The following is a 17057-nucleotide window of genomic DNA, read 5'->3' as shown; positions in this document are numbered from 1 at the left end:
GACAGGCAACGCTCCAAGCCCGCACTTTAGCATGCAGCGGTCAATTACAACGGCTGCAAACCACCGCCAGCAGTTGGCAGACTCAGGTGAATGACGTTATCAGAAGGCTAAAGCATCAAGTAAGGGTTTTTATGTCATTTCGAACATTTTATTTAAGGCTATCGTTGACCTCGTTCCACCCCGATTTCCCTCAACATCTCAGCTATCATTTCAGACTGCCAGTCACTGGCATGCGGAGACATCAGTCTTGCGTGTCATGGCGAGGTTTGCTTTTGACAGGAGCGAGGCTGGTCTGTCAATGCGCCTAGACTTGCCATCACCCCAAAGCTCCGTGCTCAAAGCACGCTTCATCTGCTCGACACAGCACCGACACTGCACACCGGAGTCCCCACAGTGCCACTGACAGAGGCCCAAAGCAAAGGTTCTGGTGTGAAGCAGACAGAGTGTAAGTTTAGTGATATTGAAAATGACATCTGATCCCTATGAGATTATATTTAGAGACACCACCCTGTTTCTCTTCCCACAACCCCACCCCACTTACAAACCCCACCTCCTCTTGCCTGTTCTTCATGGCCAGTTTTCATAACTGCACAATAGCTGGAGAGAAGTGCTGGTAACCCGGTACAAAATCACAAAAAACTAAAATACAGTACACTACAAACCCCTAACTGCAATGCTAAATTACAAAAAAAAAAAAAAAGTTTATAAATACAGTTTTCCACCAAATATACTGAATGTCATATTTTCTTTAATGTGTGATACAAGTCAAAGGGGTGTGAATGTTAAGGAAAATCCCTTTAACTTTCACATTGAAGGGAGAGTTTTGAGTAAGGGAAGTGAAACAAACGAAACAAAAATACGATGAAAAAAGATTTTAGCATCTGTACATTAGCATGTACAGATGGCTTCACTGGAGTGACAGTTTATTGAGAGAAACAATGAAACATTAAATGCTCTTTTATACAATAAATAAACTCAAACGTAATATTTATTGTTTATTTTCTGTCATTTCGAAAGACTGTTGATATCTACACTCCCAATTCACCCATTAATTCAGTGTTATGTAACTCTTGCCAGCACAATATCCACTGTAGTCTGGAGTTAGACTTCCTGTAGACTTAGAAGTTCCTCCCACAGGACACACAAGGCCAGGCCAACTAAGTTTCACAAGAGACGAGGTGGCAAGAAACAAACAAACTGCTTCAAGTCCAGGAACTAACAAACTGGTAAGTTACTGTTGCTTTAGTTGGATTTTAGTTTTTCTTTTAAAGAGTGACTCGAGGAAATAACTCTTAATGGGGAATGTGACTTGTAACCTGAGATGTGTGTTAGTGTTGGTCTGTGTGTGTTTGTGACGGCGTACCTACCACACTGACACAACCCACAGTTAAACAGGTTTGTAGCAATCCTAAGTCCCCCACCTCAAAGGGACAATGTATGCAGGCAGCACAGTAAGTCAGTTTTATAGTTACGTTGTAAATAGATACGTACTATATACTGTGTAAAGTTAAGTAAACCTGTTACGAGAACTGGTCGGAATCAGAAGTGCAAAGAGCAGTTGCAAAGCCCACAGTTGAACATGATGATTTTCCATGTATACTATGAAGTCATGTATGCTTTAGCCCTGACTTGGAACATGAGCAGAGCAACATTTGTAGCCTCTCCTGCCCCTTGATCTGCCGCAGATCTCCATTTTCATGTCAATGTGTGGTTGAGACTTAATGCATGACTGTGTGTAGTGTGATTGAAACAATCTCTTGTTTGTTTGAGTGTTACTCTGTGGGGGACTGATAGACGGTCAGACCAGTGATAGCAGTGAATGGGCTTTTGTTATAGCAGTTGTGTTTACTTTAGGCAAATTCTTAAGATTAATGAATAAAACATGACCATTAAAATAATGAGATCTATGCACAGCCACAGTGATCTATCAAAATGAAAAATAAACGATACAAACCCTGGATGACCACAGCTCAAAAACCCTCACATTAATCACATAGCTCTGAATACATTTACATTTACATTTCTGTTTATGTATGAGTTCAGCAGACAAGATACTGAATGTTGTGTTAGTTAGCATTTTGAGGTGCTAGTATTTTTGAACTGTGGTCAGAGCCAAGCTAGCTGTTTCCCCCTGTTTCCAGTCCTTATGCTACACTAAGCTAACCGCATCCAGGCTCTAGCACCATACTTTATGAACAGATATGAGACTAGTATTGATATTCTTATCTAAATCTCAAGAAGAAGGCAATATTTGACAAAATGTATTTCCCAAAATGCCAAATTTAACACAAAATAAGAACATCTATTAGCTGAAGCCCACCCTAGACTTCCAGATCTAACTCATCATAATTGTGGAGTTTTGGGGAGACCATAATGCGTGCATTATCAAAACAGGAAGCTCCACTGTGAGTGCTGATTCAGAAAACAGGAAGACAAGACAAGAGGCAGAGAGGACTGAAACCAGACTATACAGTGGCTGGGTCTAGCTGCACTTAAGGTTTACACTTCACAAGTAAACACTACACAAACTTAGTGTTTTTCCATTGGTCTGTTGGCTCTCTTTTTTGCACCACCTAGACTTTATGTAGCCATGAGGCTTTCATTGGCTTATTGTGGGATTCTTTGAAACTACTTGTATTTTTGCTAATTATTTAAAAGATAAGTTGATTTTACTGTTAAGTTCATGTTGCCACACATCATGGTTCCCTGACTTGGCCACAAAGAGAATGCTGATCCATCGGACAACAGTGCTTGGGCACTGATCTATTAAGAGAGCTGGACACAGCCTTGCCACCAATTTGCCCCAGAGTTTGATCGCAGGGAGACACTCCATTATCCAGGTGTTGCACTCAGTTGTTCACATGAAAAGTGCCAAATAGTTTCTAGATTACACCAGGTTTAATTGATACTTTCAGACACTTTGCAGGCAAGGCACACATAACACTATTTATTTATGACTGGAAACTAGTGGTGACAACAGAGTGTAAATGTTAATGTGTGAATGTGGTGTGTATTGAGCGGCAGGTCTGGGGGTCAGGCCTGTATTTTTCCCGCGCTGACTTGTTTTTTTCTCTGATGTGGCTTGTCTGATGGAACATTCGCTCTTGTTCATATTTGTGCAATACCTGCAGTCCACAGTGTATTCACAGTTGCTGCTGCTTCTGCAGTTTTTGTGTGCACTCAAACTGTAAATATTTAATCAAAGCAGATTGTCCCTGGGTATTTTTGTCTTCACCCCCAAAGATTACTGTCTCTTGCAGCTGTGTGCCATGAGGTCATCATCCCTCCTCCTACTCTCCTTCCTCATGGGTGTGAGGGCTGTTCAAGGGGGTTCAAACTTTAGAATCTGTGCCTTTAACCTCCATCACTTTGGGGATTCCAAGGCCAAAAAGAGCGCTGTCATGGACACACTTACCATGGTAGGACAAAGACAGATGGGTTTGGCTGAGATACTTTCATATTTGACCTCTGTCTTGAACATCTTTCAGAAAATGTTTTTATTTATACCCTTTGAGATTACAGCTCCCAAATCACTGTGTAATTATTTGCCATGTACAGGGTATCAATAAAATACTCTTTGGGTACCTGTATTGGGACAAATAAGTAAATGCAAAGAAAACCCCTTTTCAAACTGGACAAAAAACCCACTAACAAGAAAGGGTAAAATTGGCTTTCATTCCCGGGTCAAGTGATTCTGTAGTAGTCAAGGCAGCGATGGAAACATGACACCTGGGCGGACACACTGATTTTCGCCCATTTTCTTTCTTCTTTCTCTTTTTTCTTTGATTCATTTCGTTGTGTTTCTATCTACTAATCACCTTTGCATTGCTGTGATATATGTTCCAGATCATTGCTCGTTGTGATGTGTGTTTGCTTCAGGAAGTGAGAGACCTTAAAGGAAAAGCTTTACCGCAGTTGCTTACACGTCTTAACAGGTAGTTAATCTCTCGCTTTCACACACACACACACACACACACACACACACACACACACACACACACACACACACACACACACACACACACACACACACACACAGGAACACAACAAGCTCATGCGACTGTGCAGTCATATTGATTCAGTGCAACACAGCTGTCATTTATGACTGTTTTTCACAGAGAGACAAAGTGGACTCAAACGGCAATATTAACGGTTGTATCCACTTTTCTGTGTCTCTTTAATATTCAGCTTTGACACTGAATTTAAGTATCATGCCGTGGCCAGTGAGAGGCTGGGCAGATCTGACTCATACAAGGAGCAGTATGTTTTTGTTTACAGGTGAGCTGAACTATGTATGTCTACATTTGTGCCAGTTTGCAGCTTGACGCAACAAAATGTTACGAACAGTTTATGTACAGATAGCAATGTTTAGGTTGTGCTGTGTTTGTCTTAATGTGTGCAGGAATGATACAGTGAGAGTCACTGACAAGTATCAGTATCCAGATGATCAACCAGGAGATGTCGATGCTTTCTCAAGAGAGCCTTTTGTTGTCCGCTTCGAAGCCCCCAAGACAGGTCAGTTCGCTAAAACTCAGGTTTCCCATCTAGAAAAATGAAAAGCATGGCGATGTTTAGGCATATAAACACCTGCATCCTTCCTCTCTCCCACCCCATCTATATGTTCAGCTATAAAGGATTTTGTCCTCATACCTCAGCACACCACTCCAGTCAACACCACTAAGGAGCTTGATGCACTGTATGATGTCTTGCAAATTGTGAAAAAGATGTGGAAAACTGAGGTAAAAACTCATATTGCTGAATGTTAATGGTAACCACAACTGTAGGATACTTTTAAAATAACACAGGTACAAAGTTCAGTCAATTAACATATCGTAGTCTAACCACGAGTGTTGTTGTGTACGTGTGTATGTGAACAGAATGTGATGCTTCTTGGGGACTTCAACGCTGACTGTACCTACCTCGCTAAGAAGAACAGGGAGAATGTGCGCCTGATTACAGAGAAGAACCTTGTTTGGCTCATTGAAGATAAAACTGACACCACTGTACGATCAACCACCTCCTGCACCTACGACAGGTGAACTCCCACTCCTTAAGGACTGGTCCCACCAGAAGGTGGCATCAGACCCATTGCTTTGGGCGACGCCCAAGGGGCCAGGCCCCACAAACTTGAAAAATTAGGCTGTTTTAAATTCTGGTTTGATCGGGCCTTAACTCTTTAACATGCCTTCCTACTTTAAGTGAAGATCATCAGTAAAATGTGCATGTTGATCTGTCCATTCTGTGTGCTACAACAGGATCGTTGTGCATGGGGAAGCATTTGCCAGAGAAATTGTGCCTCAATCGGCCAAACCATTTAACTTCCAAACGGAATACGGACTCACGGAGGAGCAGGTAGGCTGCTTGCGTTTATGTGCAACTGATTGAACTAAAACAGTAAAATATGCAAAAACCCCAAATAAAACCCAAATTCTGTTCTCTGGATGTGTGCTAAGGTTTGCAAACTTTTTCTTCTGTTGTTTCTGCTCAGGCGCTGGAGGTCAGTGACCACTATCCAGTGGAGGTCCTGCTGAAGGTCGTCGAGTCAACAGTCTCCATCAGTGGTGCCACTTCTTTGGCATTAACTGGCACAAAAGAGACTGCAAATCAGAACACGTCTCAAAAGAAGTTATTTTCTTTGTTTATCCTCAGCCATCTTGTCTTCCAAGTGTTAACATGGTAGTTTTATTAAAGTAAAAAAGCGATGAAGATTATTGTTTAAGGACAGTAATCTGCATAGGGACAGTTTACTTCATGAACTGATGAGAACTTTAAGATTCCTCAGTGTGTTGGTAAGTGTGTCCAACTTACCAAATATCACTGATAACACTGCAGAAATAGCCCTTTATGTTGGGTGCGGGGTTATGAACAAAAACTGGAAATTACACAACTGTTGACCTTTACCTTTACATGATTCACCATATTGTACAATAATTTATTTACTTGTGTGTCTGCGTTGGAGAACTCTGTATAATTTAAGTTATAAATATTTGCTTCATTGCACTGCAGCAAAAAACAATACAGATGTTGGTATTACAGTAATTATAAATCTGTTTACTTAATCTGGTGTATTCATTCTTTCAATGTAGGAAAATGGTACCCTTTTATTAATTCCCTCAAATCGGTCCAAAGTAGAGAGGATAGGCTGCACATTATACTACAGGATGACATTTGCAGTATCATCAAAGTTTTTATTGGAAAAAAAAAAGTGTTATCCTGTAAAATACATTTAGTGCAGGGGTCACCAACAGGCAGATCGCGGTCCGGGTCCGGACCCAGAAGCCGCCCCATACGGATCCGGACCTACAGCCAAAAACGAAGGTTATGATTTAAAATCTGACGGGGCGCTTCTATTTTGACCGGCGCAGCTTTTGTAATCTTTACGGTAGTGGTTTAGCGGATGAGGAAACGCACAGATCAATCGCATGCGAGTTAAGCCATACAAAGCGATACTACTCAGCCAATCAAGTCTGTGCATTCTATGCGGTAAACATTGCGACTATACAGTGCAGACAGATGCGAGAGTGTGAGGCAAGTTACTCATGAAAAGACGATAGAAAGAAAAAGAAAGATAGCGATTCAGGTAGAGAGAAAAAAGGGAGATAAGTGTTCAATTGTTAAGATGTATTTTGGGATTTATTATCTGTAAAATTGGTTGAGACTGTTGAGTCAAGATGTGAAACAGTAAAAGGGAAATTCAAGCTTTTGCTCCTTTTATTTTATTTTTCTGAAATTAAGCACTTTATTTAAAGATGCACAATTTTCACATTTTATTTATTTTCTCTTATTTTGAAATGCAGCCCTACTTTTATTTAGTTAATGAGAGAACATTATACATGTCTGCGCTCATATGTTCAGTTTTATGTTACGTGACAATAAATCATGTCAAAAAGTTTTTGTATAGTACTGAATTCATTTGATTTGACAGTCAGGTATTGATTACATGCAGATGTTGATACAACTACGAGGCTACTTAAATTTATATATCACACTAAATAGTTAGACATTACGATCTTCTGGACCTTTTGATTCAAGAAATTTTCTCTAACCGGACCTCTTTAAATTTTAGTTGAATACCGCTGATTTATGCTCTTATTCTCTCTCTTTTAAAAAAAATCCTGGCTGAGTTAAATATGGAAAGATTTTAATAGCCAAGGGTGGAGGTTCTACTATAGTTGCGTAGGGTTATGTTACAACCGATGTTTACTTTTTCAGGTTTTCATGAACAGAGAACATATCGTTTGACTCTTGTTTTATAAACTGCCAATGTAGTCACACTTTTATCATTTTCTACAGATGTGGTCAATGTGTAAATTAAAAGAAAATTTAAAAGATGTCTCAGTATTTATTTGTATTAATGCTGAATCCAACCTGTCTTAAATTTCAACTCCTTCACTTTTGTCATTAATATCAGTCTTAAAACCATCTGAACTGGTGTCTCTCAGTAGACCATGAAGATGTATGATACTCTTTTTCAGAAGTGGGACACTCTTGCCACCTACATCATGACACATGACAAATTGAGAGTGCAAATCCTCATATCGGAGCAGTTAGTGGCAACCATAGGAACTCAGGAATTGATGCAACAAATGCGCATAAAATCATGAAGGGATGGGTCACCCTCATTTCTATCCTGGGAACAGGTTGAGCCACTTTCCTTCCAGTTGTGAACTGACTCACCTACAGGGCAGAATTCAGTCTGTTTCACTTTGACTCACAAAATAGCGAGGCTCTCCAATGTCGAGCCAGCGAGAGGGTAGGACTGAGCTCTCATTCAGGAAAAGTTTTAGTTCTTATTTATTTATTAACTACAATGCAAAACAGTAAAGCAGATAAGAAGAGATGCTATTTCACATAGTGAGTGTTAAGTGATAACCATGTTAGCTCCTAAAGGTTACGTATACAACTACCCACGCTACAATGACAAATACAGAGCAGACTGTGTGGGCGTCTCCACCTGCTATTTTGGTTCATGTGGATGCAGCAGAGTATCGTGTGAACACAGCACCACACATTTTGTTCTTAACGGTTATTTGGTACAATAAACACAGAAATAAGCCAGGTTGTGGAAAAGTTGCAGACACACCGTTTTCACAAATTACGTCTTCAAAAATGATCTGTCAAAACCTGGCTCGTATGACCGTGACAAAGGTGGGAGACACACCTCTAGATTCCAGCCATCACTTCCTGATTCCATTGCAGAGACCCTACCTTATTCATTTGTTGTATGTAGCCTGGATTACTGTAAAGGAGTTCCAATTGGACTGCCCAGTAAAGCCCAGTACAGGCTCCAAATATGTACAGAATCCTGCTGCCAGTTCTCACATACATAAAACAGTGGCAGCATCTCACGACACCCTACAACATCTCCATTAGCTCCCTGTCAACTTCTGTGTGACACTTTAAAAGTGTCTTTCTCACCTACAAGTTTGTGCTCTACTGAGGACAGAACCTTCAATGCTGCTCCTCTAATGTTTTCCCTGCTTCAATCCGCAATGCTGAGTTCATTTCTGTTTGTAAATCTATACTCATCTATATAATCTTTTTTTTTTCATTTTTCGCAGGGAGTGGTAAGGTTGAGGGCCAAAACGCTAAATATCAACACTGTGAATATTCTACATTCATATAATTGTTTATTCCACACATTTTGAGTACTTGAAATAAAGGAAAGCCCGTGAGCTTATTCAAGCAGTCAGCTTGAGTCCTTTGCTACCCACTACGTGACTGATACTGTTTTCACGGCAACATGTGCCCCATATTATGGTTGGAAAAGCAACAAACACAAGACTGGTACCTTAATGTAGGTACAGTGGAAGAAAACAAGAATATGAGGAACAAAGGAGTAACATTTGGGCATTTTAGAGGAAAAGAATGTACAAAAATATAAGTATTGTTGTAAATACTTTGTACAGTTTTGGGTGTCAGAAATGAAAGGACAGAATGAAGGACATACAGTCCTAGGAAACAAACCTTAAGTTTTGGGAAAATTGTGTTTTCTTCCTATGTAATTAAAGAGTGAAAGGGTAGGAGAGTCACACATTATATTACAGCCCACATACCTTCTTCTTAATGTGTAATTAAAATAATAAATTCCAGGTTCCTTGTTAAACATGAAACGATAGCCATGTTTAATCCACCTTCATCTATTTTTTATATTATTACATGACTTTTTTATGTTATAGTTTTTTTCCTCAGATGACAATAGAAACCTTCCATAGTTGTGCACTTGAGAATGGTACTTGTGTTTTCTACTCTTTTGTACCTGTTATGGAGCAATTGCCCTTTGTTAGCGCCAAATATTTCAAATTTGGACTCATCAATCCAGAACATCTGCTACCATTCTCTGCCCCCGAGCTGTTGTGTTTTCATGAATAGATGAGTCACTTGGCTTCGTTTCCGCATCAGAGGAATGGGAGGGAGACCTTGCTGATGCAAGATGACCCCTTTGTGTCTTGTTGCTATGCTCATTCTTGATCTCTAAAACTTTTGCACAGTACTGCATTGATTTGTTTGGCAATCTGTCAGTCACATTTGTACATGACACAGTCTATCAGCCACAAAAAACCATAACTGCTCCATTTATCAAACTAACAATGACAGCTTTCAAACACCTCACTATTTGTTATGAAGAACAGGATATTTATCAATGTTTTGGATTATGAAATATGCTGTTTTGCAGAGGTTTGTAATTATGTTAACTATACTGAAAACCAGACTTTTATTTCTAATAATCCTTCCAAACAAAAGAGAAAAACTGTCACTGAGCTGTCTTACTAACCCATGGCTTATTCATTTTCCACATGACAGATAGACAATTCAGCGTCCACCTTGACTCACACAGATAATCAGTCAAGATCAGGCAAACAATCACAGGGAGGGAGTTGGCAAAAATCCAAAACTCAAAATACTAGGCAAGTCACAAACCATGAAGACAAACACGAGGAGCATGATGGAAAACGATTAACAAACTAGGTAGAAATAAAACAATCTCGCAATGGGACAGGGGAAACAGGGAAGTACACATGGGGTTGACTGATAAGAACACCAGGGGCAGATAAGTGATTGGAGCCAGGTGAAGATGAATCAAGGGCAGGAGACGCACAAGGGCAGGTACTGATATGACAGAACAGGAGAGAATAAAAAATAAAGCAGTAAACAATGCATTAAACGTTAATGGGATGTTACACCTGACACTGATAGAAGCTTATGGCCTGTAGTAAAAAGTTTTATTTCTTTTAGTCTTTTGGTTTATTTTCATCACAACTAGTTTGGAAGCCAATCACGGTCAAGTATCACACAAGTGTCATATGGAAACTTAAAGCTTCCAGTGCACATACACTGAGAATGGACTTTCATTGAAGTAGGAGACATCTTGTGTCCTGAAGTTAAACTTTCAAAATGAACAATATCTACGTATTCATTGATCCTTCCTGGATTTTTAGAAGGCAGAAGGAGTAGATTTAATTGTAATAATTTTTAACTAGATGTTTGAACTTTTAGCTGAGGTGTGATGGTGGTCATTATGAAATGACGTGTCATCGGGACACAGGAAGTGAAAGATCTAAATGGAACAGGGAAAAAAGGGAACTTTGGTTTTCACTACCCTGCACAGCAAGTTTCAGTTCTCCACTGATGCTGGATTGTAGAGAACAAAGGTCAAACACAACAGCTTGTGATTATTGTCACTGTTGTTATTTTGTTGATGTACTGTAACATTTGTGTTTATTATTTCACTGAGGGAGTATTAGTAGCATATTCTATGTAGGTTCTCATGTGTGGAGTATGATTGCTGGGCCCAGACTAAATACATTCATGCATGTCAGTGGAGACTGACCAGAGAGTATTTTTTTCATTTATCACCAGACCTCTGTATCTTCTGTACCCTATCTCTGCTGCAGGGTAGAGGCTAGAAATTACACAGCCACAACAAGCATAAGAAATCTGAATCGCCAACTCAAATGTTGGTTGTACAGTTGCATTGTGGGCAGTGTAGACGCCATTTTTGACAAGAAAGAAGAACGAGTGGAATATAAAAGATGATATCTCTATTCAACAGTGTTGAATGTGAATGTAATAATAAATCCCTGGATGACTCTTTTAAGTACAAAGAAGTCACATGCTGCGCTGTGTTGGATTTTTTTCCAACATTTTTCAAGGTTGGATCAACCTCATCACACCACAGACGCCACTGCTTGCCTGGTATTAAGCCTGCAGTGGATGACCTAACTAAATTATACTTTGCAATTGGATTTAGCACTGAGGAAATACTCATGATTTTAGCACAGAATCACCATATTATCGTAAGATCTGAACTTTGAAGAGAAATTGCCGTGAACCACATTGCTTCACTCTGCAAGGTTGCATAGTCGGACTAGCCATCAAAATTTTCATAAAGTATTTACCTTCCCTGTCTGTCCCAATTTTTAATTAACAGTCCTGGAGACTTGTTGTGCATTAGACAGAACAGAGTCTAATGAGAAAAATTTAATTGTACCTCATACAGTCAACACCAACACGGTCATGGAACTGCACTCTCTGCAGTGCGTCCATGAGAGACTGAATAAACTGAATAAACTTTTCAAGAAAACAGGTGAAGAAGAAAACACTGACATAGTAAGAAAACAGGCGAAGGACAATATAAAAGAGACTGAGAAGACTGATGACCATGTCCTTCCTGATCTCCTTCGAACAAAGAGAGATGAAACCCATTGTTTTTGACTGTACCATTGACAGGTGTGAACTGGGTAACTGTTTTGTTTCATTGTTCCCAAATGATTATGCTAATGGTGAATGGTGGAGGAACATAATGGGCCCAGACCTTTTTAAAGTTGAAATTGCACGGCACGCAATGAAGGTTCGGAACATTTATCCAAACCTCTCACCTGAAAATTCAGAATTGTGGTGTTTCACTAAACAACATCTATCAGATGGGTCTGATTGTAAAGATTGGAGTCCTAACTATCCATGAGATTTGAGGGAAGGGAAAAGTTGTAGGGGCAGTGACTGCATTAACATTACTTGTGATGATCCCCCTCGACCCCTACTCATTTCATCGGCTCACTCCCTTTCACCTGGAAACACAGACTAATAGCATATCAAATAGTATTCCTGGATTCCACACTCCTGAATCAAATGCATCTATCAGACTAATGATTGATAATGCGCAAGAGTGAAATCTCTGCAACTGCTGGATATGTCCACATATGCCCAGTTCAATGCATTACCCAATGTTCAATCCTATTCCATTCACCAAGGCAGATCACAAATTTTCCAATTGGAATGATTTAGCTTCAAGAATGGAAGAGGGAGCTGATGACTGCTACGCCACAACCTATACAGTGAATCCAGACGATTTCACACTACACATTACTATACATGAGCTAGGTTTTGCAAAAATGATCAGGGAACAATGACTGTATCAGCCAAAGCTATGGTATATACACAATCCTGGTTTGCGGTTATGTCAATAGGATCGGTTAAAGTGAAAATTCAAAACTGCTCTGCGCCCTTGCAGAACACATCAACACCCTTGCGAGACTGTTCTGTTTATCTACCCTCGGTTGCAGTACATGCATTGCAGAATGTTTCCCTGTTTCAGGAATAGGGAAGACAGGAGAGGAACGTAGGAAAGAGTATTTGGTAATTCTGTAGTAAATGTCACCTTAAAACAGTCTTCTCTACCAGAAAGAATGTACCTTGTTTGCGGTGATGAAGCATGCTAAGTAGCATGTCTGTGAAGATTCTCAGTCATCCAGTTCATCCAGGTCATGGTATTCTGTAAGATTGACAAAAATGGCTTCTGTCACTCCACTCTCAAACCATCAGTCTTTTTTGGCCAAAATGTGTACATCACTGTCCTGAAAAGAGTGTCCTTTGTCCTTAAGATACAGGTGGACTGCTGAGTCCTGACCTAAGGAACTGGCTCTCCTGTGTTGTGCCATGCGCTTATGTAGCAGTTGTTTAGTTACCCCAATGTACAGGTCTGTGCACTCCTTGCTGCATTGGACTGCGTAAACTACATTGTTCTGCTTGCGCCTGGGTATTTTGTCCTTGGGGTGGACAAGTTTTTGGTTCAGAGTGTTACTGGGCTTGAAATGGACAGGGATGTTATGTTTGTGGAAGATCCTCCTGATTTTTTTGGATAATCCAGCAACATAGGGAATGACAATGTTGTTTCATTTATTGCAGTTTTCTTCTCTGTCTGTTCTGCCTCTTTTTGTGGTTATGACGAAGGCCCAGTTGGGGTAACCAGAAGTTCTAAGTGCTTCCTTGATGTGTTTATGTTCATTCACTTTCCCCTCTGACCTTGTGGGAACATTCTGAGCCTGATGGTGTAGTGTTCTGATGACCCCCAGTTTGTGCTCCAGTGGGTGGTGAGAGTCAAACAGTAGGTATTGATCTGTGTGTGTGGGTTTCTAGTATACTTCAATGTTGAGGCTTCTGTCATTCTCAATGTGCACCGCACAGTCCAAGAAGGCTAGGCTATTTCCACTGACATACTCACGAGTGAACTTGATACATACCTAAATCAGTGGCTGAGGCAGCTCCTGGAGAAGAGGTCAAGGCTCTGCTCTCTACCTTTTCCATGTAGAGATTAACCACTATTGGTGACAGCCGTGCTTCTGTCTGTAGAAACCTTAATTGAATTTGAAATAGGTGGTAGTCAGGCAGAGGTCAAGCAAGGTGCATAAGTGGTCAGGGGTGAGGTTGGTTCTTTTGGGTAAAGTGCTGTCCTGCAGCAGTCGTTTCCTAACTGTTTTAACTGCTTCTGTGGTAGGAATACACGTGAAGAGTGAAGTGACATCATAGGATACCATGGTTTCATCTGAGTCCAGTTTTATTTTTCCAACCTTGTTGGCAAAGTCCTGGGAGTTCTTGATGTGATGTAGAGTGTTTCCGACCAGAGGAGCCAGGATGGTAGCCAGGTGTTTAGCAATGTTATAAGTTACCGAGTTAATACTGCTGATGATTGGTCGGAATGGGACTCCTTCCTTGTGTATCCTTGGGAGTCCGTAAATGCGAGGGTGGCTTCCCCGGGGTACAGCCTGTACTAAAGAGATTGGTCAAGGGCATTGTCCTTCTCCAGTTGTTGGAGGCAACTAACTACTTTCTTTTTGTAGCCGCTGGTAGGGTCTCGCCTTAGTGCCTCATAATTGGCTGTGTCACTGAGCAGACTGGTCATCTTGGCTGTGTTTAGCACCAATGTGCATCTTCCTGCGTGCTAAGTAGCACCTGCCATGATGATTCACATGGCAGGTGCTACTCAGCATATCTCATTCTCATGCTTTCATTCTCATGCTTTCAGCAGAACAGCACTAGCAGAGCATAATGATTTGCAGAAAGTTAAAAATGCAGCTTTACAAAACTGCATTGCCCGTGTTCTCCTGTTAGCATCTCAGGGAGACACATGCAAAGTCACTGGTACTGAATGTTGCACCTTCATCTCGGATGCAGCAGCAGATGTTATGGCTATGGTGCATGACACTGCAGTAGGTATCAAAGAGCTACACACCAATCGTGAGTTTAATTGGGGAGATCTTTCATATGTATTTGGTTTTCGGGCATCCAACTTGGTTATTTTTGCAGTTACGGTGTTCCTGGTGCTTTTCCTGTGCTACTGCTGGATTTCTGGCTGTGCTGTAGCTGGCTTTGCTAATTTGCAGAGCAAACAATGTTGCAATTCAAGCACCGCAGCAGCAGGCAAAGCACAATGATTCTGAATAGGCATTTGGTAGTTCGAGGGATCTTGACAAGTGGGTTCCACCAGGTTGTAGCCCTGATGGAATGATAAATAAAGACGAGTATGTTAAAAAAAAAGGGTAATTGGAAGACATGCAACCAGGGAGAGGGATAGGGATGCACATGTATGTTTTACACTTATGAGCCAAGACATATATGTTTGACTCTATTTGTATGCTGCTATCTGTTTTCTTTTCTTTTCTTAAGTACTCATTCTGTTTAGTGATTGATATATTTTGCTAATAATAAAGTAACCTATCTTTCCTTAGTTATGATTGGTAGGAGATAATGGGATTACTAGATGTGTCATATATTTTTAATTATAATAGAAGCATTTTTTGTAATTCTGTAGTTTTGCTATTTTTTAAATTTCTTAACACTTCTCTGATGATCATCTTTACATTTTTAATCCTAGACGTAATCATGATTTTTTCATTTTACTTTTATTTTTAGATCATTTTAAGATGAGGAAAGTCCCTAATTGTCCTAAGGGTGTGAGGGTCAGAAGCTCCGAAGCAGTTGATAATTGCTTCGTACGATCGGAGTGCTTTGGGCTTTCTAAGCCCAGTATAGGGATGATTAAGAAAGTTTTTATTTCCATGTGTATGGACATTATTTTGATCTTCTCTGGATTAGGGACAATTTGTTGTTATTAGACTAGATGAATGATTATTTTATTATTAAGACAAAAAAAAGTTTTTTTTATAATCTAATTTGATTGTAATCTGATTGGAAAATCAGTCACCTCAATGACCAGTCTTCAAAGAGCAACCTCCTTCTCCGGTTTAAAAATACGCTGGTTTGCTCCAACACAAAAACTATCTCTACTTACCTCCATTTGTATTCCTTTTGATTATTACATCTCACTTTGAAGTTTCATTGAATTTTCTTGTTATGATTTCAGTTGATAAGCAAAAGTCCTAATTGGCTGGTCGCAGCGTCTTTTACTCAAATTTTGCCTTGAGATGTTTCACCCGTGGCTGCCTCTTCGGAACGTATTCTTGAAATGAAATGAGATGAAATCACATATGCATCTTTAGACGTATTGTGATTTGCAGGTGATGAGTTTATGCGCTGAAGGGGGTTCAAATTTGATGGCTTGGTGCGTTTTTATCATAGCTGTCATTAATGTTTGATGTTACTTAGTACAAAATGTAAGTATTGACCCTATTTGGAAATGGTACAGGAGATGTATCTTCAACCATGTTATGATATAAGTATATACACCCTGTTGGAAAGGACACCTTCAGAATTGGTGTGGCATTACTCCAGTTAACATGTTTAACATTGTACTGTTTATCTTTTTCTCCTTGACACGTCAAGCATACAATACATGCTACTGCTTAAAACATCTGAAGTCTCCAAGTGATCTCCTTCGTTCAGCTCACAAGAATTTTGCACCCTTATAATACTGGGTAGAGCCTCCCTTTGCCTTCAAAACAGCCTCAGTTCTTCGTGGCATGGACTCCACAAGATGCTGGAAACAGTCCTTTGAGATTCTGCTCCATGTTGACATCATTGCATCGCATCATTTCTGCACACTTTTCAGATGCACTTTCGTGCTGCCAATCTCCCATTCTACCACATCCCAAAGGTGTTCTACTGGATCCAGATCTAGTGACTGGGGAGGCCACTGAAGTACAATGAACTCATTGTCATGTTCATAAAACCAGTTTGAGATGACTTGTGCTTTGTGACATGGTGCATTATCCTAATGGAAGTAGCCATTAGAAGATGGTAAATTGTGGCACTAAAGGGATGCACATGGTCAGCAACAATACTCAAACAGGCTTTGGCATTCAAACCACTATTGACTGGGATTAAGGGACCAAAAATGTGTCAAGAAAACATAACACCACCACCAGTAGCCTGTACTGCTGACACAAGGCAGGCTTAAGATAATGTCATCTCCACCTTGGAAATAACATTAAATGTAACCTGCATTGGTTTTATTAGTGACTAATTGGCTCTTTCAGTGAATGCAGTGAAGGAATTGTGAAATAAAGTTTTTGGAACCTAGCTGTCTCAAGCTTTTAATGGAAGATTTCAGTGAATTGAGTTGTCTTGAACTAACACAGTTAAAACACTTAGGTTAAAGAAGAGAATAATACTAAAATAGCAAGGTTAAACTATGTTGAAGTAAAGTTTGCCATTAAAAAAAGTAATTTATACTTGCTTTCTTTGTTTTCTTGAATTGTTCTTTGATAGAATGAAATATATTCTTGACTTTATCCAAAAGTTCCTTCATTGCTTGTAAAGGTATGTTTTAATTAAAGTAGAAATAAAAATAACAAAAACATTACTTTAGTGTTTTCAGTGCA

General features: G+C 39.9%; 1 protein-coding gene across 6 annotated transcripts; it reads left to right on the top strand.

Annotated features, from left to right (window-relative positions):
• dnase1l1 (deoxyribonuclease I-like 1) lies at nucleotides 1-7329 on the top strand. 6 transcript variants are annotated; one of them, XM_040153549.1, is made up of 11 exons: nucleotides 1-119; nucleotides 215-445; nucleotides 1138-1226; nucleotides 3261-3419; nucleotides 3847-3935; nucleotides 4189-4278; nucleotides 4403-4515; nucleotides 4627-4739; nucleotides 4878-5035; nucleotides 5256-5352; nucleotides 5489-7329. In XM_040153549.1, exons 4-11 carry the CDS (start codon nucleotides 3270-3272, stop codon nucleotides 5678-5680), a joined length of 1002 nt encoding a protein of 333 aa, XP_040009483.1. In that variant the 5' UTR covers nucleotides 1-119; nucleotides 215-445; nucleotides 1138-1226; nucleotides 3261-3269; the 3' UTR covers nucleotides 5681-7329. The 6 variants fall into 6 exon arrangements, with proteins under 6 accessions (XP_040009483.1, XP_040009485.1, XP_040009486.1 ...); XM_040153551.1 differs by having other exon boundaries at nucleotides 3244-3419; XM_040153552.1 differs by having other exon boundaries at nucleotides 1138-2497.
• The last annotated feature ends 9728 nt before the right edge of the window (nucleotides 7330-17057 follow it).

This window comes from Xiphias gladius, chromosome 18, assembly GCF_016859285.1.
Source record: "Xiphias gladius isolate SHS-SW01 ecotype Sanya breed wild chromosome 18, ASM1685928v1, whole genome shotgun sequence".
Lineage (NCBI taxonomy): Eukaryota > Metazoa > Chordata > Actinopteri > Istiophoriformes > Xiphiidae > Xiphias > Xiphias gladius.
The sequence above is the reverse complement of the archived record's forward strand: the minus strand, read 5'-3'. Positions and strand labels throughout refer to the sequence as shown.